The sequence below is a fragment of the Ranitomeya imitator genome, chromosome 1, assembly GCF_032444005.1.
Source record: "Ranitomeya imitator isolate aRanImi1 chromosome 1, aRanImi1.pri, whole genome shotgun sequence".
NCBI classification, from domain to species: Eukaryota; Metazoa; Chordata; class Amphibia; order Anura; family Dendrobatidae; genus Ranitomeya; species Ranitomeya imitator.
In genome coordinates this window covers 394044818-394068661 of record NC_091282.1, presented here as the reverse complement: position 1 = coordinate 394068661, position 23844 = coordinate 394044818, and the positions used below count along the sequence as shown (strand labels likewise).

The window sequence follows — 23844 nt, the reverse complement described above, 5'->3', positions numbered from 1 at the left end:
GATCAAAATAAAAAAAATAATAAATGACCCCCCCTTTGTCACCCCCATAGGTAGGGACAATAAAAAAATAAAGAAATTTTTTTTTTCCACTAATGTTAGAATAGGGTTAGGGGTAGGGTTAGGGTTAGGGCTAGGGGTAGGGTTAGGGTTAGGGCTAGGGTTAGGGTTTCGGTATGTGCACACGTATTCTGGTCCTCTGCGGATTTGATAAATCCGCAGTGCTAAACCGCTGCGGATTTATGGCGGATTTACCGCGTTTTTTTCTGCGCATTTCACTGCGGTTTTACAACTGCGATTTTCTATTTGAGCAGTTGTAAAACCGCTGCGGAATCCGCACAAAGAAGGGACATGCTGCGGAATGTAAACCGCTGCGTTTCCGTGCAGTTTTTCCGCAGCATGGGCACAGCGATTTTTGTTTCCCGTAGGTTTACATTGAACTGTAAACTCATGGGAAACTGCTGCGGATCCGCAGCGTTTTCCGCAGCGTTTGCACATACCTTTAGAATTAGGCTATGTGCACACGGTGCGGATTTGGCTGCGGATCCGCAGCAGTGTTCAATCAGGTTTACAGTACCATGTAAACATATGAAAAACCAAATCCGCTGTGCCCATGGTGCGGAAAATACCGCGTGGAAATGCTGCGTTGTATTTTCCGCAGCATGTCAATTCTTTGTGCGGATTCCGCAGCGTTTTACACCTGTTCCTCAATAGGAATCCGCAGGTGAAATCCGCACAAAAAACACTGGAAATCCGCGGAAAATCCGCAGGTAAAACGCAGTGCCTTTTACCCGCGGATTTTTCAAAAATGGTGCGAAAATATCTCACACGAATCCGCAACGTGGGCACATAGCCTTAGGGTTAGGGTTGGAATTAGGGTTGTGGTTATGGTTAGGGGTGTGTTGGGGTTAGGGTTGTGGTTAGGGGTGTGTTGCGGTTAGGGTTGTGTTTAGGGTTATGGCTACAGTTGGGATTAGGGTTAGGGGTGTGTTGGGGTTAGTGTTGGAGGTAGAATTGAGGGGTTACCACTGTTTAGGCACATCAGGGGTCTCCAAACGCAACATGGCGCCACCATTGATTCCAGCCAATCTCGTATTCAAAAAGTCAAATGGTGCTCCCTCACTTCCGAGCCCTGACGTGTGCCCAAACAGTGGTTTACCCCCACATATGGAGTACCAGCATACTCAGGACAAACTGCGCAACAATTACTGGGGTCCAATTTCTCCTGTTACCCTTGTGAATCAAAAAAAATGCTTGCTAAAACATAATTTTTGAGGAAAGAAAAATGATTTTTTATTTTCACGTCTCTGCGTTGTAAACGTCTGTGAAGCACTTGGGGGTTCAAAGTGCTCACCACATATCTAGATAAGTTCCTTGGGGGGTCTAATTTCTAAAATGGGGTCACTTGTGGGGGTTTCTACTGTTTAGGCACACCAGGGGCTCTGCAAACGCAACGTGACACCCGCAGACCATTCCATCAAAGTCTGCATTTCAAAACGTCACTACTTCAATTCCAAGCCCCGGCATGTGCCCAAACAGTAGTTTACCCCCACATATGGGGTATCAGCGTACTCAGGAGAAACTGGACAACAACTTTTGGGGTCCAATTTCTTCTGTAACCCTTGGGAAAATAAAAAATTCTGGGCTAAATAATTATTTTTGAGGAAAGAAAACGTATTTATTATTTTCACGGCTCTGCATTATAAACTTCTATGAAGCACTTGGGGGTTCAAAGTGCTCACCACACATCTAGATAAGTTCCTTTGGGGGTCTAGTTTCCAAAATGGGGTCACTTGTGGGGGGTTTCTACTGTTAAGCCACATCAGGGGCTCTGCAAACGCAACGTGACGCCCACAGAGCATTCCATCAAAGTCTGCATTTCAAAATGTCACTACTTCACTTCCGAGCCCCGGCATGTGCCCAAACAGTGATTTACCCCCACATATGGGGTATCATCGTACTCAGGAGAAACTGGACAACAACTTTTGGGGTCAAATTTCTCCTGTTACCCTTGGGAAAATAAAAAATTGCAGGCTAAAAGATCATTTTTGAGAAAATAATTTTTTTTTTTTTTCATGGCTCTGCGTTATAAACTTCTGTGAAGCACTTGGGGGTTCAAAGTCCTCACCACACATCTAGATTAGTTCCTTTGGGGGTCTAGTTTCCAAAATGGTGTCATTTCTGGGGGATCTCCAATGTTTAGGCACACAGGGGCTCTCCAAACGTGACATGGTGTCCGCTAATGATTGGAGCTAATTTTCCATTTAAAAAGCCAAATGGCGTGCCATCCCTTCCGAGCCCTGCCGTGCGCCCAAACAGTGGTTTACCCCCACATATGGGGTATCTGCGTACTCAGGACAAACAGGACAACAATATTTGGGGTCCAATTTCTCCTATTATCCTTGGCAAAATAGGAAATTCCAGGCTAAAAAAATCATTTTTGAGGAAAGAAAAATTATTTTTTATTTTCATGGCTCTGCGTTATAAACTTCTGTGAAGCACCTGGGGGTTTAAAGTGCTCAATATGCATCTAGATAAGTTCCTTGGGGGGTCTAGTTTCCAAAATGGGGTCACTTGTGGGGGAGCTCCAATGTTTAGGCACACAGGGGCTCTCCAAACGCGACATGGTGTCCGCTAACAATTGGAGCTAATTTTCCATTCAAAAAGTCAAATGGCGCGCCTTCCCTTCCGAGCCCTGCCGAGTGCCCAAACAGTGGTTTACCCACACATATGAGGTATCGACGTACTCGGGAGAAATTGCCCAACACATTTTAGGATCCATTTTACCCTACTGCCCATGTGAAAATGAAAAAATTGAGGCGAAAAGAATTTTTTTGTGAAAAAAAAGTACTTTTTCATTTTTACAGATCAATTTGTGAAGCACCTGAGGGTTTAAAGTGCTCACTAGGCATCTAAATAAGTTCCTTGGGGGGTCTAGTTTCCAAAATGGGGTCACTTGTGGGGGAGCTCCAATTTTTAGGCACACGGGGGCTCTCCAAACGTGACATGGTGTCCGCTAAAGAGTGGAGCCAATTTTTGATTCAAAAAGTCAAATGGCGCTCCTTCCCTTCCAAGCCCTGCCGTGCGCCCAAACAGTGGTTTACCCCCACATATGAGGTATCAGCGTACTCAGGACAAATTGGACAACAACTTTCGTGGTTCAGTTTCTCCTTTTACCATTGGGAAAATAAAAAAATTGTTGCTAAAAGATAATTTTTGTGACTAAAAAGTTAAATGTTCATTTTTTCCTTCCATGTTGCTTCTGCTGCTGTGAAGCACCTGAAGGGTTAATAAACTTCTTGAATGTGGTTTTGAGTACCTTGAGGGGTGCAGTTTTTAGAATGGTGTCACTTTTGGGTATTTTCAGCCATATAGACCCCTCAAACTGACTTCAAATGTGAGGTGGTCCCTAAAAAAAAATGGTTTTGTAAATTTCGTTGTAAAAATGACAAATCGCTGGTCAAATTTTAACCCTTATAACTTCCTAGCAAAAAAAAATTTTGTTTCCAAAATTGTGCTGATGTAAAGTAAACATGTGGGAAATGTTATTTATTAACTATTTTGTGTCACATATCTCTCTGGTTTAACAGAATAAAAATTCAAAATGTGAAAATTGCGAAATTTTCGCCAAATTTCCGTTTTTATCACAAATAAACGCAGAATTTATTGACCTAAATTTACCACTAACATGAAGCCCAATATGTCACGAAAAAACAATCTCAGAACCGCTAGGATCCGTTGAAGCGTTCCTGAGTTATTACCTCATAAAGGGACACTGGTCAGAATTACAAAAAACGGCAAGGTCTTTAAAGGGACAATGTCACCTGAATTTGGCGGGACTGGTTTTGGGTCATATGGGCGGAGTTTTCGGGTGTTTGATTCACCCTTTCCTTACCTGCTGGCTGCATGCTGGCTGCATTATTGGATTGAAGTTCATTCTATGTCCTCCGTAGTACATGCCTGCGCAAAGCAATCTTGCCTTGTGCAGGCATGTACTACGGAGGACAGAGAATGAACTTCAATCCAATATTGCAGCCAGCATGCAGCCAGCGAGTAAGGAAAGGGTGTATCAAACACCCGAAAACTCCACCCATATGACCCAAAACCAGTCCCGCCAAATTCAGGTGACGGGTTCCCTTTAAGGTCAAAATAGGCTGGGTCATGAAGGGGTTAAAATGATCTCTGGCGGCATCTTCTCATGCAGATCAGTGTCTGACCCATAGTCATGAAAAGCTCGCTTAAATATAAGAAAAACCTCAGATCAGAAATATCATTATATTCCGCTGCATGTCTGTATAGATTGTAGGATCAATCCTCTAAGCCATCTAACAGAGATGCTCTTAAAATGTTTTACTTGTGAGTATGGTATTTTATCCCATGTCCTCAAGGTGTCAGACACCTATAATTATTATAGTTCTATAATTATTAATTATAATGGCATCCTATTATGTTAATCACTGGATAGTTGTTCCATCATCTCCCCTCACTCTTCCTCACGTGTTGTGTGTTTTTATATTGTGCTTTGTTTCCCTCTATTCTCAGCCAACTTATGAAAATGTTGGTTTTGTTTTGTAGAAAACCTGCCGTTTGGCACTTCACGGTTGAAAATATCTTTGTGCGTGAGGTGGAAAGGAAGGGTATCTTTTCATGTAGACTGCAACTACATCATCAAACTTGGAGTGACTAATTTTCACCCTAGTTTGGCAGCATTGCTGCCCTTGCACACACAGATGAATGAAGACTCCATTTGGAAAGGCCGCCGCTCAGCGATCAAGAGCTGATGCAGGTAAAAGTTGGGCTGTAGATTAAGTTTCAGTATCCCTTTTCTTGATCAGCCTTCACACCTTTGCTTCCTTTGGAGCTGTAGTAATGCTAGAAGATTCTGAGTCATAAGGCGGCTGTGTAACAATTAGACTTCCATCTATTAATGGGATTGTCTGGTCCAAATCAATAAGTCTGCAGTCAATTTGTGACTGCAGACTTTGGAATCCCACATGCGTGTTGTGTGCTGCGGTTTTCGACCGTTTCTGAGCCAGTATCGGAGGGTATGTATGCAACATACATACTCCCGGGCTGAGCCCTTGTAGTGGACACAGCCTCGCTCCTTCCGCTTGTATGTACATGGTGGAGTTACCAGTGTGAGACAAGGAACTAACACAGAACAGGAGAAATGAACTTTGTCATCTTGCATCTCCCTGAGCTCTGTATTGTATTGGAAGCTGAGAGGAACCTGCAGATGTCAGGTATAATCACACACAGCTCTGCAGTGCGATCAGGAGAGCGGCCTTTACACATCGCACTGGTAACTCCTCCTTCATGTAAAATGGTCTCTGGAGGCAACGTCCTGCCCAGAGCCGAGAAGAAGTCATTTATATAAAGTGGTGATTTATCCACATCCATTGCTCCCCTCAACAGTCTATAACCCGTATGCCCATATTAATAGGTCAATTGTGGTGACAGATTCCCCTTAAACCAGTTATCCAAAAGTTAAGAAATGTAAAATATTAAATTTAACCAATAGGGTAAACTGCTTCCCCCAAAAATGTTGTCTGAAGTGATTTAAACCTTGTATGTAACCCAAAATAATACAAATAAAAACCTCAGCTGGCGCCAAAACACAAACTCATGCAGCTCCACTAGTAGATAAATAAAAAAAATTTTATCTAAAAATTAGTGACAAACTTTTTTTTAGTTTTATGCATTGTTCAGAGCTAAAATAATTTAAGAAAAATAAAAATAGTTTTGGTGTCACTGTAAGGCCGTGGACACACGACCATCGGTTCTCTTATGCTAGAGGATCGGGTCGATTCTGCAAATTCCATTCGGTTCAAACTGTCAGCATGTCATAAGTGTGATCCAGTTCTCTTGCATGAGCAAATCGCAGCACAGGTGCGGAGGAGACTGAGAAAGTAATTTCTCTATTGCTGGCATCTGCGGTAATCTGACAGCACTGGGATGACATCAGAGTGCAGTCCGATGTTTCACATGCATCCAAAGACTTGGTGCGTGCGACCCGATTCTCTGGTGCAGTTGTAGCACGCAGCGATTGTTTTCTCTGCACATTCAGCATAAGAAAACAATCCGATCTGCACTGTCCCATAGAACAACGCTGGGCCGAGTGCTATCTGATAAAACATCGCGTAGCTCTCAGCTGTGTTACACGCCAGGGTGGGCGAGACCTAATACTGACTTGGAGAAACATTTTTGCCCGCTTACCGTATTTATTTTTTTTGTCCACACTTAACCTCCCCTTCCTTGTTTTTCTGGGTGGTACAAGGTAGAATAAATGGTGACATAGAAAACTGCAACACGTCACATGAAAAACAAGCATCTCATGGGTTTGTCAACAAAATAAATGATGAGGACCAGGAAAAAATGTAGACTGAAAATCAAAACTTGTTTGCCAATTCTATTTGTCTACTAGCCAGAACTGTGGAGATAGTTGTGGATGGAGTTGGTAGGCTTCAAGTTCAGTTTTTAAATGTGCTTTCTGGGCTCAAAATACATTTCTGCAGTCTCTGTGCCTTATTCACACTCTCGGGAGTTTCTCTTATTTCCAGCTCGACAGGTGATCACGAGACCGAAAGTATACTATTCTCCTACTTGCAGGGACGTGACAACTGCCTTCGCATCGGCTTCTCAATAGACCATTGAGAGATGCACAAACAGTTGCTAGTTGACACATGACTGTAGGTATGCTATTCGCATTGCAGTCGCATGGCAGCCCGCTGGTGCTGGAGAGGGAAATCCTAACTGTGTGCTTATTATACACGGAGCATAAATATTTATGTTGAGCCCAGAAAATGATAAAAATCTTAAGCATGTTAAATACTAAACAAATATACAATAAATAATACATAATATGTATGTCCTTGCCTTATGGTTAGCCATTCCCTTGTTTATACATTGATCTGTAGTGACATCGGTTTGGTAGATCTCTACAGTGGCCTGTAAGTTTGGGCACGTGCTTATGTGAGTTATTGTTGTGTCAGTGGGATCTTGAAGTTCTGTTCTTTCATTCTGGACACTTTTTTTTTTTGTTAAATCCCACAAACACCCTTCAACCTTGACTAACCATTGTACACGCAGGGTTTATTTTTGCTTCTCTAATGATTTGTTTTGTTTCAGTATGATTCGATGAATTGCAAATGTACTTATTTCTTTTTCATTGCTCCAAACTTCATCCGTGTTTTTCTTGTCTGCCAGCACATGCAGGCGTCTCTGCAAATATGATGAAGAAAAGGACCTCTCACAAGTGAGTATACAATAAGAGTGGAATATTTGTGGTTCTTTTTCTTTATTTACAGAGCTTCAAATTTAATGCAACCTAACTGGTGACAGGTTGATGAGATTTGAGGAATGGGTGAGAGGTCCATGGACTGACACATTATAAAAATCGACCACCGAGTGCAATCGTATGGTCATGAACACTGGTGGCCTACTGTAGGCTTTGTGGTTGCCCTATAAGGCCTCTTTCACACATTAGTTTGTAGCAGTCAGACAGAATCCGGCTAATTTTGGGGAAAAAAGGATCCGTTGCAAATTGGGGAAAAAGTGATGCCACTGATCTGTGTTTTTTTTTTTTTTTTTTTTTTTCCTTTTTTCTCTGAGGGCGAGAGATTTCAGGCTGTAAAATCCATGATTTCTGTATAATCCATGATTTTTGTAAAAAGAAAACAGAATCGCCGGATTACATCATTTCACTTCATGTTTCATCAGTTTTTTCCGCCGGACAGAAAAAAAGGATTTTGGACGGATCCAGCAAAAAATGGATAAAACTTGAGGCCATCCAGTGCTAATACAAGCCTATGAGAAAGAAATGGATCCGGTGGCAACTTTTGCAACATCCGTTTTTTCCCAAATTCGCCTGATTGTGCCTGACGCCAAAAACCTGATGTGTGAAAGGAGCCTTACTGAAATCATGACTTCATATGAGTGTGTTCTGCAAGTCAAGTACTTTAGGGAGACTGAAAAAAACATAAAAAAAGAGTAATGAAAAATCTGAATAAAACTATTAATAGTGCTGTGAATAATATTAGAGAGATTTTATGCCAATAGTTTGTATCCTTGGTGGCATGGGATTATAAAACCTCTTTCAGTGTGCAGCTAGCTCAGCAGGGGGCTCAAGCCTCAAAGGCTTAGGGTACCGTCACACTATACCATTTCGATCGCTACGACGGTACGATTCGTGACGTTCCAGCGATATCGTTACGATATCGCTGTGTCTGACACGCAGCAGCGATCAGGGATCCTGCCGAGAATCGTACGTCGTAGCAGATCGTTTAGAACTTTCTTTCATCGCTGGATCTCCCGCTGTCATCGCTAGATCGGTGTGTGTGTGACACCGATCTAGCGATCTAGCGATGCGATCCAGCGATGCGTTCGCTTGTAACCAGGGTAAACATCGGGTAACTAAGCGCAGGACCGCGCTTAGTAACCCGATGTTTACCCTGGTTACAAGCGTAAAACTAAAAAAAAACAAACAGCACATACTTACATTCTGGTGTCCGTCAGGTCCCTTGCCGTCTGCTTCCCGCACTGTGACTGCCGGCCGTAAAGTGAAAGCAGAGCACAGCGGCTGTGCTTTCACTTTACGGCCGGCAGTCACAGTGCGGGAAGCAGAGACGGCAAGGGACCTGACGGACACCAGAATGTAAGTATGTGCTGTTTGTTTTTTTTTAGTTTTACGCTTGTAACCAGGGTAAACATCGGGTTACTAAGTGCGGTCCTGCGCTTAGTAACCCGATGTTTACCCTGGTTACCCAGGGACCTCGGCATCGTTGGTCGCTGGAGAGCTGTCTGTGTGACAGCTCCCCAGCGACCACACTACGATTTACCTACGATCACGGCCAGGTCATATCGCTGGTCGTGATCGTAGGTAAATCGTATAGTGTGACGGTACCCTTAGTGACAGATCTCACACCTTGAGTCAGAGCAGAACAAAAGTCTTGCTGGCCATGTGGATACCACACAGTCTAAACTGCTTTGTCAGCTATGATTCCATAAGGAATGGAGATACTCTGTCCTAGCTATATATCACGTATATTTCTGATATCCCCAGAACATGGCGAGCGCCCGGCTGGGTCTCGACTAGAGACTAGCGAATATGTTCTGCTCCCTCCATATTCGGCAAGCTATAGTGCTTACCGAGTAAGCTGCAGATGGAACCCGGATACATGGAGCGCTCCTGCCGATCAGCTTTCCGACACAGCAGCTGCATGTGTTGCAGCTTTTTCACTGTCACAACACATGCATGGAAATCCCAACAAACTGGTATAGAGTTGCATAGAACAGCCAGTAGAAACCATATAACAAAGCTTAGTTTGGTCATGTAGCAGGGGCCTGGCTAGAACCGATGCAGCCAGAACCGCCGCCCTAGGACTGTCCAGAAAGGAGTTGTGAAATTTCATAGGTTTGTAGTTTGCAGCTGCAGAGACGAGGGGATTTATGTTTGGCCTAAAGGTCAGGAGGAGACCCAAAGGGGATGAAGGCTAGTTTACAGTCATGTGGTCCCTCTGTGATGCATGCGGTCCACTTTGGAAGTGTGGACCACGTTGAGTGACGTGAGAAGGGACCGAGGAGACAGTTGGCAGCCCATGTCCTCTGTCTGCCTGTGCATTCATGCTTTAATATAACCCAGTAATTGGAATATATTCTGCTTATATACTTTTTCCTACCACGATCTGTATTGCATATCTTACTATTGTATATGTGTAACTATTGTGTATATAGTTTGTCTAGTGTGCCCTTAAGGTAACTTAAGTATATAGGTTAACCTTGGGCTGCTCTTTCATCTCAATCCCCGAATCCACAGGTCCATTTTTCGGTTTAACTTTCCATGCTACAAGGACTGGTTTCTGACCCAATATAATTCTGTTATGACTGGGCTTCTGAGGAACTGTTGGCAGTTCTGCCGGGCTGGCAGTGCTAGTGAAGGAATCCTGTCAGGGTTGTAATCTAGTGTGGTGCCACGTCGGTGACTGCATGGGCCGCATCCTTTCTCTCCCCGAGCCTCCTTGGACCCGTGTGTGTGTATGTGTGTGTGTGTGTGTGTGTGTGTGTGTGTGTGTGTGTAAAACTGTGCCAAGCTGACCTTGCATGTCCCCAGGACATGCAGAACATCTTGGTGCAAGTGAAGACCCTAGCATGTGATCTTGTTGATGTAATAGTGACGTTAGGCGAGGTGCAGGTTCGTCACATGTAGTGGCAGCGGAGTGGTTCTACGGGATCTCTAAGGCTGCCTTCACACTAGCAGTATTTGGTCAGTATTTTACATCAGTATTTGGAAGACAAAGCCTGGAGTGGAACAATTAGAGGAAAAGTATAATAGAAACATATGCACCACTTCTGTATTTATCACCCACTCCTGGTTTTGGCTTACAAATACTGATGTAAAATACTGACCAAATACTGAGCGTGTGACGGCAGCCTAGGGTGTCATCCTTCACAAGTGCCCTGTGGAAAAATAAGCCCTCATGCGTCCCTATCAATGGCAAAATAAATTTACTAGTCTTGAAAATTGGCGACACTAACCATACTCGGTGAATTTTATTTTTCCGCCCGTACATAATATAATAGTGCATGGTGTCCTTCAAGGCTACTGATCATTCCACAAACAAGCAGCCTTCATGCAACTATGTTGTCATGAAAAAAAGTTAACTTGGAAGATTTTGTGGAAAATAATGAAAGCGCCAACACAAAAATTGGCCATGATGGGTATATGCATGGTGTCTCACAGAATATTGTCATGTTGTAATAGACTGTATCATTTCTAGGAAACATCGAAGCAATATGGGACCCAGTAAACCAATCTCTCAACCAAGAAGAAATATTGTAGGATGCAGGATACAGCATGGCTGGAAAGAGGGCAGTGGTCCAATAACTCAATGGAAAGGAACTGTTTTGGATCAAGTACCGGTCAACCCTTCACTTTATCTTATAAAATATGATGGATTTGACTGTGTGTATGGACTTGAGCTTCACAAAGATGAAAGGGTGTCTGCTCTCGAAGTTCTACCGGATAGAGTTGGTAAGTGCAGTAAAATGTCTGGTGAATAGAGTTGGTGTGAATCGATCTGCAGGTTCTGCTCCACCTGCCACATCGGAAAGGAAAGTGGATCACCTGGGAGAAAACTCACTTTATTCCTGCCAGGAGCTGCTGGCTTTTGGTCATACAGGGTCGACGCTGCTACAGTCCCCGCTCACAGCACTGAAAGCAGTAGCTGAAAGCTCTCTATGGCACTTTGACTGACCACTCGCACTGATTTGTATTTTCCCAACTTCATTCACCATGAATATGCAAGTTAAGTTATCCGAAGTCGCAAGTTCCCTTTAGCTGGCATCACCGACTCATTTGATTAGCCAGCTTGGTGTTACATAATTGTTTGCAGCATGACCCACATGTGACTGCCCCAGGCCGACTAGTCAAAAGCAGAGCCTTGGATGTCGGGTAAGAGGCATTAATCGGGGCTCCCATCCAGCTGCCATAGATTGCTGTTGGACCGGCTTCTGAGTCAGTTTCCACCAACTCCACTAGCGAGTTTTGTTTTTTTACTAACTCTATTTGAATATGACAGCTTGAAGTTACCAGATAATGACCTTGTATGTGATATATTCCAATAATGAAAAAAGCATGTCTAAATATAATAGAAAACTGAGATGGTGGCTCTTGCCACAAGACACTTGCAATCTCAGCGCTGCATGTATAAGCCGAACAGTGTATATTATTTTAAATACTAGTAGGTGCTTTCTCCTTATAAACGGTCCAGCAGTGTTGGAGTTCACCTAATCGTTCAATAGCAGGGGTAGCTGCCGAGGTTAACAAGCAGGTGAATCTGAGCTTCTGTGATCAAAGATCTTTGTGAAGTTGTCGGACAGCAGAATTATTGTTTTGTGTGACACGTCTGCTCCATGATTAGCCACTTTTTAGATTGCTGTAAAATATGACTTTGTGGCTGGAATCGCAGTAAGCAACTGAACTTTCCCATATGCTTTCTTTTTATTATGCTACTAATTATTGTTTTTTATGGTGTATCTCTTTTTAGTCTGAAAATGTTGAATAATTTGAGGTGAGCTAACTTTTTACTTCCCAAATGGGGGTTGGAGGGCAATTATAGCTTTTGTGCATAGAGTTTAAGGTTGCCTGTATCGCCTCAATAAATAGTTTTTCTCCTTTACATAATGTGAATCTAAATGAGCACAAGCTCTCCCCTCACTCCAAAAAGTAAACTGAGTGTGAGTCTTGGGTTGTAGTCCAAATAAATGTGGTGTGCCGCTGTGGGGCATCCGGCGGTGCTGCAGGGGCATCCGGCGGTGCTGCAAGGGCTCTGACGCCATTTTGTGAAAAGGCTAGGGACCCAGCAGTTCCATGGTTTCCTATGCGGTGGACTCCGGGAAAATGGCCGGCGCGTGCGCAGATGGAGTTTTCGTGAGATGAGATTTCATCTCTCGAGATCTTGGTACCGAGATCTGCATCTGCACATGCGCTGCCCCCGGCAGCCATTTTCCCGCAGTCAACCGCATAGGAAACCATGGAACTGCAAGGGCTCTGGAGTTTCATAAAATTACATCAGAGCCCCTGCACACTGCCGCACACCCCTGCAGCACCACCTGCGACCTGCAGCGATGGTACTGGTAAAGTATATCCGCATTAGAAGACTCATCCCCATTTCCCCCAAAATTTGGGGAAAGAAAAGGTGCGTCTTATAATCCAAAAAGTACGGTATATATACGGCGTGGGCCTAGAATAGAAGCCGGGAATTCAGCAGCCGCTTACAGTACAATCACATCGGGACCCCGACAGGGTAGCAGAGAGAGATTACATACTGTATATACACATAGAATAGATAGATATATAGATGTCAGTGATGTATACACTTAGTGCGTGTGCAGCTTACTGTACATGTGTTTAATTATTAAAAGATTATTTTTCTGGAGTAAAGGAGTGGGCTCCCGCTTAAATTTTTTTTTCTTAACCAGCAGAGGGAAAGCAGACTGCTAAGGGTAGATGGAGCTTCCCTGTCTACCTGTCTATTTAATACCAGCTCACAGTTGTATACTTAACCTTTACCGGTTATTAAAATGAAAAAAAAAAAAGTGAAAAAAAAAATTTTGGGGTTCACCCGTATAACTAAAAGCCAGCAAACGCTAGGCAGACAGTTGTGGGCTGATATTAATAGCCTAGGAAGGAGCTATGGATACTGCCCCCCCCCCCCTTCTTTCCCAGACTAAAAAACATCAGCTCTCAGCCACCCCTGAAAAAACGCATCTATGAGATATGCCAATTCTGGCACCTAGCCCCGCTTTTCCTACGTTCCCTGTAGTGGTGGCAAGTGGGGTGACAGTTGGTAGGGTTATTATTATAGCGCCATTTATTCCATGGTGCTTTACTGTACTTTATATATACCCCTTTCCACATATGTAATCTTAAACAATACAAGTCATGACTGGTACAGGAGGAGAGGACCCTGCCCACGAGGGCTCACATTGTCACCTTTGTATTGTCAGGTGACATCAAGTCCCGAGGATAGTAATAGAGACGCACCCCCATTACTAACCCTATAGTCATATTGTTTTAAAACAGACACCCAGTAAAAGTCCTTTAATTGAAAAAATAGACTCCTTTAATAAATCTTAATTAAACATACTTACAATATCACTCATTCAAGAGACGCCATTGTCTCCTGCAAGAGAATTAAAATACAAAAAACAATATTCCTCATGTTTTTGCAGAAAAAATAATCCATTTGTCCCACAACTGGTCTAGCTCTGCTACATCTAGGTGGCAGGCTGCATGGTTGCATGATGTGACCATACAACCTGCCATCCAGCAGACGCACTGAGCAGCATGTGCTCAGTGTCCCCCTGTGAACTCCTATTACCTGTCTGACAGCATCATGAGTGTGAGAAAGTTCTAATTTCCCACAGCGCTCCAAATGACCTTAGATAGGTAAAGTGAGTTAATTGGCTGTGAACTCCCAGGACCTGCCTAATGTCACCATTAGCAGGAGAACTTTCTCACGCTCATGGCGACGTCGGACAGGGAATAGGTGTTCATTGGGAGACAATGAGCACACCACACTTTTATATTCATTCTGTGATTTTACTGTATGCGGAAGATGAATTGCCAGCTTTTCAAAGGACATCAGTGCGTAGAAATCGGACAGCACTGGCATGGTCTTAGTGCTGTGCGTTTTTTTTTTTTCCTCACACTCATAGGCTTGCATTGGCGAGTCTCGGCCGAATACGCCTGAGAGAAAAATGCTGATGTGAGCTGCCCCATAGATTAACACTGGGCTGATGTGATGTTTTCTTGCATAGCACTCAGCTGAATTCTACGGTAGTGTGACTCCGGCCTTATTGCTGTAAGTGGTGTGACTCCCATCTACAAATTTTGAAAATCTTTCAATTACGTTTTCTGGTTTTGGCTTTATTTACAAAAACAGGTTTTATATTTTTACTTGTAGTCTTATGGCTAAAACTGCTCTGTGAAATGACTTTTTGTATTTTTTTTTTCTACTAAAGCATCAACCCGAATCAGCGATGCTCATTTAGCAGACACAATGATTGGTAAAGCTGTAGAGCATATGTTTGAAACAGAAGATGGCTCCAAGGATGAATGGAGAGGGATGGTTTTGGCACGGGCGCCCATAATGAACACGTGGTTTTATATAACCTATGAAAAGGACCCTGTCTTATACATGTATCAACTTTTAGATGACTACAAAGAAGGGGATCTTCGCATTATGCCGGATTCAAGTAAGTCCTATGTATTCTTTTTTTTTTTTTTTTTTTTTTTGTAAGCATAACAGACCTGTTTTAACTTAATCTATTGGCTGTATAGAGGAGAGCGGTGGGAATTTATGAACCCTGTTGTCTTATGAGCCATCCTTAGACTGAGTACCCCTTGAGTAATATGTGCACAGCTCTCAGCAATTGAAATCTGTGCCTGGCTTTCCATTTACAAAGTTCTGCCATCAATTATAGTAAAGCGGTCTTTGGGAATGCCGCAGATGTTGTCACTACATATAGGGCATAGAACAGCTTTAAAACACTCTCCGAAAACCTCTCTCAAATCTAGTGTTCCATATGCCTAGGTGGCTAATGTAAGCATATTTTCTGAATGGGCCTAGAGGTTGTCCAAATGAAAAAGGGGGACTAGCCACAACTCGAAAACTTCATATAAGCACAGTTTACCCAAACGCCTATTGAGCACTTTCTTGATGTGGCAGCAGCTGTAAAGTTCTGTCTATAACACATTACTACTGAGGCCAGCAATTGACTAAAGAGATCATTGGTTGAAGACTGTTCTTCACCACTGAAACGTTGGCTACAAAGGATTAGCACTGTAAAGGAAAAAAAAAAAAAAAGGTAATATCTATTCTTAATAGTGCAAATCAGGATTAGTTAATTGGAAATCAATATTTTTCTTTCTTTTAAAGAAATTGGCCCAAGTCATGTGAATAAAATCGAATTCATAGTTCAAATCTTTGGCATGAGGCCAGTTGTCCTATAGTGGTGGTCTTCTCATAAAACACTTGAAATGGCAAAACACAGCCCAGTAAGTGACACATCACTGTAATCCGGGTCCCCGATCCTTCATAATTCTGCTCTCGCAGTGCTATATAACATGATTGCAATATTTTAGGAGGATAAAAACTTTAATAGGATTGCTGCCTATGTGATCTGTTGCATAAATCAATAGTATATAAGATGCCACAGTTGATATTTTCTTATCAGGGAATTTTGCTTGACTCCTCGTGGCCTGATATTTCAATTCAAGAGCAAAACTTAGTGAATCCAGACTTTCCCCATACTGGGATAGATGACCGTTGTTGCTCCTCATTGTCTATGGAGAGCGGAAGAGCTAGAGGCTGAAAGTTCTCCTGAGACATTTGTTGCACTGTAACAGTACAGAAAATCTAACCTATTTGTGTGTGTGTATATCATTTTTGTTCACTTCAAAAGGGAATAAATCACCTATTTTAATTTTGTCATTTCATTCGTATGTCTGGATATCCTTTTATTCCTGGTATAATACATGAGTGGTCCAAATACATAAGCAGCCATGAACTGCACCCTTGCTTCAGTCTGTCACCATCACTGGATGACAATCTTATTTCATTGTTCTCCTTTCCAAATATATATTAATTATATTATTATACCTATTAGGACAGTCTTCATCCATGACAAAGAATAACAAAGGTAATACGTTTTCCATTTGTTCCTATTTATATACATTATTAAGGCTCATTCTAAGATATATTTCGTGTATTTGTGCTACACTGAGAAATGCACCCAGAGTCAGCAGCGTCCCATCTGCGGAAAAGCTGGGTGTCCACTTTATTATATTTCTTACAATATAACACCTCATTTGAGAGGAAAATATACACCACACTTGATGCTGTTATTTCTTTGTCCTAAAACTACTACTCATGTATTATAAGGAATTGTGCACTTCAGGTGTATGCAGCTCTACTGCAAGGAAATGGATGATGGCCTTTATTTCATGCTTTTCTAGAACTTCTCTCCTTGGGGTGCATTATGCCTTATATTTACACAGATTGCCATTTTTTTCAACTTTGTGCTTTTATTAACCTCTTCCTCTCCATCTGTCAGTGATTCTTTAATAAGTCTGAATTTTGATTTGCGTAAGAATTTGATTTGGTTTTAAGTCAATGCAACAAAAAAAACACTTTTTTTCTCTCTCCAGATTTAGTCATGTAATGCGTTTTCTAGATAACGAAATGGATCTAAGGCTTATTCTGTAGATCAGGGATGTACAACATACAGCTGGGTGGCCACATGAGTCCCATTATGCCATTTTTGTGTGTCCCCCCCGACCTTCTGTATACAGTAGTTTCAATGTCCAAGGGAAGAGGAGAATTTGCCCTATACAGCTGAAAATTCTGCACAGCAGGGCACACACGTGACACCATGTTCACCATTCTAGTCAATGGCCTGTTGACTCATACGCCCCAATCCCATTTTGCGAGGGCTTTGACACAAGTCCCGATGGGGCCAATCAACGTAGGAGAAAACTTTGTAAAATGGCCCTTAACATACTGTTCATGTGCATGGATGGAAAAGCACAAACTCTGTAACTAGACCTGAGTCCTGCATACTTCAAGACTAGGGTCTCTTGCTGCTGTTTAATACTCCAGAAAGTCATATAGGAGTTACAGCAGTAGCTCACACTGCTGTATATTGAGGGAAACGTGAAATGCAGCCAACTACAACACCCATGCACCATTAATGGAGAGGGTTATATGGGGGCTAATTGTGGGCAGACTATCCCCATTCTCCAGATGTGACAGTCTTGGAATCTGTATCTTGTATACATTTATGGCCTATACAGTGGGGAAAAAGTATTGACAGCCACCAATTGTGCAAGTTCTTCCACTTAAAATGATGAGAGAGGCCTGTAATTGACATCATAGGTAGACTGCCACTATGAGCGACAGGCCCAAAACATCACTGCTCTAGAGGAGATCTGCATGGAGGAATGGACCAACATACCACCAACAGTGTGTGCCAACGTTGTCAAGACTTACAGAAAACGTTTGACCACTGTCATTGCCAACAAAGGATATATTACAAAGTATTGAGATGTTTGTTAATTACCAAATGCTTAGTTTCCACCATTATTTGCAAAATAAATATTGCCAAATCAGACAAGGTGATTTTCTGGATTTGTTTTCACCTTTTGACTCTCATAGTTGTGGTCTACCTATGATGTCAATTACAGGCCTCTGTCATCTTTTTACGTGGGAGAACTTGCACAATTGGTGGCTGACGAAATACTTTTTTCCCCACTGTACTGCGGATATTCCAAAAACATTTCATAAGGTAATGCCCTTTAAATTTTCTTGAGGCCTTTAGAAACCATTGAATGAGGTTGTACACCCCTGCTTTAATTGGTGATGGGAAGTTTAGGTATGACTTAAAAGGTTTTAATGTACATTCAGAAAGCAAAAATCTTGTTGCACTAATTTTGTGTGATGTTCTTTTTCTCCATTTATACTTGCCCTTAGATGATTCTCCTCCAGCTGAAAGAGAACCAGGCGAGGTTGTTGACAGTCTGGTTGGGAAACAAGTGGAATATGCCAAAGAAGATGGCTCAAAAAGGACTGGCATGGTTATCCATCAAGTTGAGGCCAAACCATCCGTTTACTTCATAAAGTTTGATGACGATTTCCACATTTATGTCTACGATTTGGTGAAGACATCCTAAGTGGGATTGTGGACACCCTTGCCAAACTTGTGGATCTAAATATATGTAAAATTTGTAGAAAGACTCACTGCTTTCAGATATTCCTGCGAACCCACAATCCCTGGCGTTGCATCCAAAAGAAAGGGAAAAGTTTTGTCTGAACAACCTTCTCATCCATCTCTCTGACAGAGGAACAAACCACTCTCCATTATTGGCCCGTTTGGATTTGGGCAAACTAAGTTTTTGAACACAAATCTTTTAAAGCAGGAGGTATCGTAGCGCAAAGATGAGGCCAGCCATGCGGATTTAGAAATATTGGGACAATTGTATTTCTTAAGCCCCCATTCCTTATTCTACAGAGAACTGTTTGGTATGTCTAACTTCTGTAAAGTAGGTGTCCATTATTTTAGCTTCCAGCGTCTTTGTTAAAGGCAGTAGGGGTAATTGATACTCGTGCTGTGCGTTTCAGCAAAACATTGCACTGTGAAGTATTGACTTGCGGTTCACACCAACATTTTGCCAAACATTTGGCGCAATTCAGTTGAGTATCTGTGGGATGTTCATTGGCTGGAAGTTGGCCTGAAACGCCACATCGAATATGGCAACACTAGTGCAGCTGTGTATACGAGAGAAAAATGTATTGATATCAAAATAAAGGCATAACCTTTCCTAACTTTTGGCTTTACCCTGGACATGTTGTCTTAGGTTGTGGGGCAATTCTGCACCAAGTTCAAGTGCGTTGAAAATATATTTCCAGTGTTACGTCTGTCTTGTGAGTGAGAAGTGTCACGGCTTCCCACAATAATTTTTTTTTTTTTTTTACTCAAGGGTTTTTTGTATTTGACCTCCACTTTATCTGTTTGGCTATAGATTTTTTTTATTGTTCAGTCACTTGCTGCTGTGTGACTTGCATCACGAGTGCTATGATAATTGTGACTTTCTCATATTTTATTTTTTTTTTAATTCTCTGATCCTAAAAGTGGAGAAAAATACTTTAAAATCTAAAATAAACGGCTCTTACAACATGACATTATTCCAGTTACCACTTCATTCTTTTTTTCACACTCCTAAAACAGAATTTCAATCTACAGCCTCAGACAAGCATGTGACTTTCTTGAAATTAGTAGTAAAATCGAAAAAAAAAAAAAAAAACTAAATACATTTTGGTGGTACTAAAAAAGAAAAAATATTGATGCCAAGTTGTTAGATGCAAATTACTTTATGAAACCTTTTTTGTTTTTTCTCCTATGAAGAAATGGCTAGAGAAATCGATCTGACACACTGTGTAGAATGTGTTCTGCTCTAACAGACAGGGGTAATATAATAGCAGGTTTATATGGAAAAAATTTACTTCTGTTACTAATGCCTTTTTTACCTGATTTCTCCCTTCTGCTTTGTTTTGCACAGGTTTTTTATATCTATTTTTCTGTATGATTATTTTTAGTCAGTATAAGCTGTAGAGTTGAAGTTACACTCCCCAAATGTTTCTTTTGACCATCTAAAAGGCAATGCACTAAGATTCTTGCGCTTGTGATCATCTTATGACATGTAACCATTGTGTTTGGTGTCAACGTATAAACTTCAAGCTTTTGAAAGCTGGTATACTTAGATTGTCAACCTAGTGTACCATGGATCGCTGACACTGATTAATCCTGCATCCCAATGTATAGAATAAAAATGTTTAAAGTGGAGTTATGGTACATGCCCATGTGTTTTTAGGCTGGTTCTCCCTGAAAAGGCTCCACCAAACTGCCTCAAGAAATGGACATTGTGCACCGCAATATCGAAATGGGATTGCTGTGCACGTGTTTGGTCTTCTGTCACTACTTCTATCCACTTCAGGGTTTGGAAACGGTGAAGTGGTTTAAAGTAACGTTCTCCTTTAGAGGAAGCTGATCTTCTCCACAATTTACAATGTAGAGAAAGGATGACAAAAATAACCTAATGTGAATCCGCTTCAGGAAATACTGTCAGGGCCTAGAACAACTTGGCTCCACTGGTGGGAGAAACATCCTGTGCACAGGCACTTTATAGTTGGATTCCTCCACAGTCCTCAATAAGACGCCCGTAATAAAGGTTTGAAGACTTACTTTCCAGTATTCCATGTGACTTGACGTCTCGGCACCCCATTTACTGGAGGCGAGTTGGCCATTTCTCATAGTAGAAGATATTGGGAAAGGTGTGCATTATGTGAAGTATATACAGAAAAACCGCATGTCCGCCAATATCATGTCCTCTGTTGAATTTTTTTATTTTTATTTTAAATGAGATCGTAGTCATGATTCTTAAGAGTTTTTTTTTTCTTTGTCCCCCTTTGCTGCTAAGTTTTCGCACTTGCCTCCTGTAAACGCACGAGAGTGCTGAACTGTTACCTAAAACCTTGTGGCGTTCTTTATACTATATTGCCATGTTTCCGATTTAGCCTTTTGGCAAATGCCTTGTAATAGTTTATTTTTATTTTTATTCCTCAATGTCAGTGTAGTTGTCCATTGCCATTTCAGAACTTTCTTGACTGTTCTTTTGGGCAAGCAAAGGCAGAAGGGTATTCAATGAATAGATTATCCATTAGTCTTTTCGTGTTACACACTAAAAAGGTCTTGAATTTTTGTTTTTGTGCATTCAGCAAAGTACATGGATTTGCAACAGTGCTTTCTATCCTGCAGATCTCTAAAGTGACTTATTGACTCTGGAGAGTCCTGCATGTAAATCTCAAAGCAGAGCCTGGCTCCGTGAGCCCACCACTATAGTTTGTAACTAGTAGTGAGCGAGCGCGCTCGGATATAGCGTTATCAGAGTATCACGGGGGCTCGAGTCCCCGCAGCTGCATGATTCGCGGCTGTTAGACAGCTGCAGATAGTGTGTTGCGGCTGTCTAATAGCCTCTGATAACGCCCGAGCATGCCCACTCATCACTATTTGTAACACATTGTAAATGTGCGTGTGTATGTTGTCACATTGGGCCTTTTTTTTTCCTTTCTTTTAGGATGCTATATGACTTTTGTCCTTTTTGATTACATGTATACTTACGGTTTTATATACTTTTTTTTTTTTTTTTTTCCCCCTGTATCCCCCTTTTTGTTTCTGTTATATTGGATTTCACCTGTTTTAAGTCAGGTACATGTACATTAAAGAACTTTCATCAAGCCTCTCTTTTCAGGTTTTTGTTAGGGCTCACGTTTTAGATGTGCATGCAGTGCTTGCATTTAATGTTAATAAACATCTCAATACCTGGATACAAGTGGTTTGAAGGTCTTGTCCAGATATTTCACAGGACTGAACTACCAGCTGTGTTTTGTTTGTAATCCGATTTTTCAGCCTTTTTTTTCCTGATGTATAATTGTATTTTGTGTGCGTGATGTCAGGCTGCCATGTAATATTACATAAAAATATATATGAAGAATATAGTTGACCAGACCATTCTTTTTTTGCATGCGTACTGTTGCAAAATAAAGGTGCTTGTGTTAAGTTTTTTTTTTATATATATATATATATATATATATATATACCGTATATATAATTTTGTTCAAAATTTGTGTTTTTTTTTTTTTTTTAACAAATGCCCCCCTAATATTTTCGATATTTCTAGCTTGCCAGGTTGTTTTGCTTTCAGTAAATGTAGATTTTAAAATCCACAGATCACACGTCATCAAATTCTTGTAAATGGTGTCAATCTCTAAATGGCTGTGACAAATTAATTACATTTATATTGAAAGTTTTCATTTATTACTTTTTCTTCTGTATCAAAATTCTCAATCCATTTTCAAGCATCTAGCCTGTTGTGAGGTTTAATTATGTCAAAAGCTCAGTTTGCGAGTTAAAGGGACTCTCACCCCCAAAATCGAAGGTGAGCTAAGCCCACATCAGTATTTAAGTCAGTGTTTTGCTTCAGTATTAGTAAGCAAAAACCAGGAGTTAATACAAAATGCATAAAAAGTGAAAATCTTTCCACTATACTTTATAAGAAAAAACCTGGAATGGAGTCTACAAATACTGATGCAAAATACTAACTTTAGTACTACCAGGTATGTTTATATGCACCCAGTTTGTGTAATTTTTATTTTTTATTTTTAGGCTGTCTGAAACGGATTTTCTAATAGAAACCACTTCAGTAAACACCTCTATGGGGAGATTTTTAGTTTCTTGAAGTGGTTTTAAAGAGATTTAAAGGAAACCTGTCACCCCAAAAATCGAAGATGATCTGCGGCCACTGGCATCAGGGGCTTATCTACAGCATTCTGTAATGCTGTAGATAAGCCCCCGATGTATCCTGAAAGATGAGAAAAAGAGGTTAGATTATACTCACCCAGCTGCGGTCCAGTCTGATGGGTGTCGCGGTCCGGTCCGGGGCCTCCCATCTTCTTACGATGACGTCCTCTTCTTGTAGTCACGCTGCAGCTCCGGCGCAGGCGTACTTTGTCTGCCCTGTTGAGGGCAGAGCAAGTACTGCAGTGCGCAGGCGCCGGGAAAGGTCTCTGGGAAAGGTCAGAGAGGCCCAGCGCATGCGCACTGCAGTAATTTGCTCTGCCCTCAACAGGGCAGACAAAGTATGCCTGCGTCGGAGCTGCAGCGTGAAGACAAAAAGAGGACGTCCTCGTAAGGAGATGGGAGGTCCCGGACCGCGACACCCATCGGATCGGACCGCCCCTAGGTGAGTATAATCTAACCTCTTTTTCTCATCTTTTAAAATACATCGGGGGCTTATCTACAGCATTACAGAATGCTGTAGATAAGCCCCTGAAGCCGGTGGCTGCAGCTCATCTTTGATTTTTGGGGTGACAGGTTCTCTTTAAGTGTTTTTTATTTTTTATAATTTTTAATTAGTTTCATCCTTCTGATTGTATAGTGCCTAGTTTAGCGCATTGTCCATCTGTCAAAGTGACATTCACTTTATTTTCAGCTTTTTTTTTTTCATTTGTTTATCCTGAAATGAACCCCCTTAAAAAATAAAAATAAAAAATTATGTGCACATACCCAAAATAATGCCTTTTAATGAGAGTATGGCTAGCTTTGTTATTTTAACACTTAGATCAAGAAGACTGCAAGAACGTTTTCTGTTGTGAGCATTCAAATTCTGAGAAGTTAAAATGACTTGGTGGTTGGCGGCTGCATTTTTACTGATTGCCTACTCTATTCATTTAAAGTGAACCTGTCACCAAGTTTGGCTGATATGAGATAAGACGACCGCCTTTCAGAGCATTCTATAATGCTGTTTATCTGCCCCAAAACAACGTGTAAGAGAAGAAAAATTACTTTTTATTCTCTCTTGTTGGGCGGTCCAGTCCGGCGCTTCCCTTCTTCTTACAATCACTCATCCTCCTCGTGTCGCTGAAGCGTCCTTACGTCATACACTCGGTTTCATCGTGCTCCTGCACAAGTGTACTTTTCTGCCTTGTTAAACAAATACCAGTTCAACATCTTGTTATAACGCACCCATATATATATATATATATATAGCAACTCGACATGTTCTGCAAACAAGGAGAACTAGTCTATTGCTAATAAAACTTTTATTTTTATTCAAAATGAATTAAAATTTTATGAACAATATAGACGCTAGTCCTTGTTTGTGTACTTCACGGCCCTGAGGGCAGAGTAAAGTACTGCAGTTCGTAAGTCCTGTACCTCTTTAACCTTCCT

At 41.5% G+C, this 23844-nt stretch overlaps 1 protein-coding gene across 4 annotated transcripts in view; it reads left to right on the top strand.

Moving 5' to 3' along the window:
* Positions 1–19899, top strand: part of SPIN1 (spindlin 1) — a 108933-nt gene extending 89034 nt beyond the window's left edge. For 2 of the 4 annotated variants that reach the window (XM_069762158.1, XM_069762152.1), the window contains exons 2-6: positions 4573–4783; positions 7204–7252; positions 10773–11026; positions 14521–14754; positions 18030–19360. In XM_069762158.1, coding sequence (XP_069618259.1) covers positions 4732–4783; positions 7204–7252; positions 10773–11026; positions 14521–14754; positions 18030–18229 — 789 coding nt within the window. In that variant the 5' untranslated portion in view covers positions 4573–4731 and the 3' untranslated portion in view covers positions 18230–19360. Of the gene's footprint in view, positions 1–4572; positions 4784–7203; positions 7253–10772; positions 11027–14520; positions 14755–16167; positions 16201–18029 lie in introns of all 4 variants that reach the window. The other 2 variants (XM_069762149.1, XM_069762151.1) reach the window with 2 other exon arrangements.
* Positions 19900–23844: the final 3945 nt, after the last annotated feature.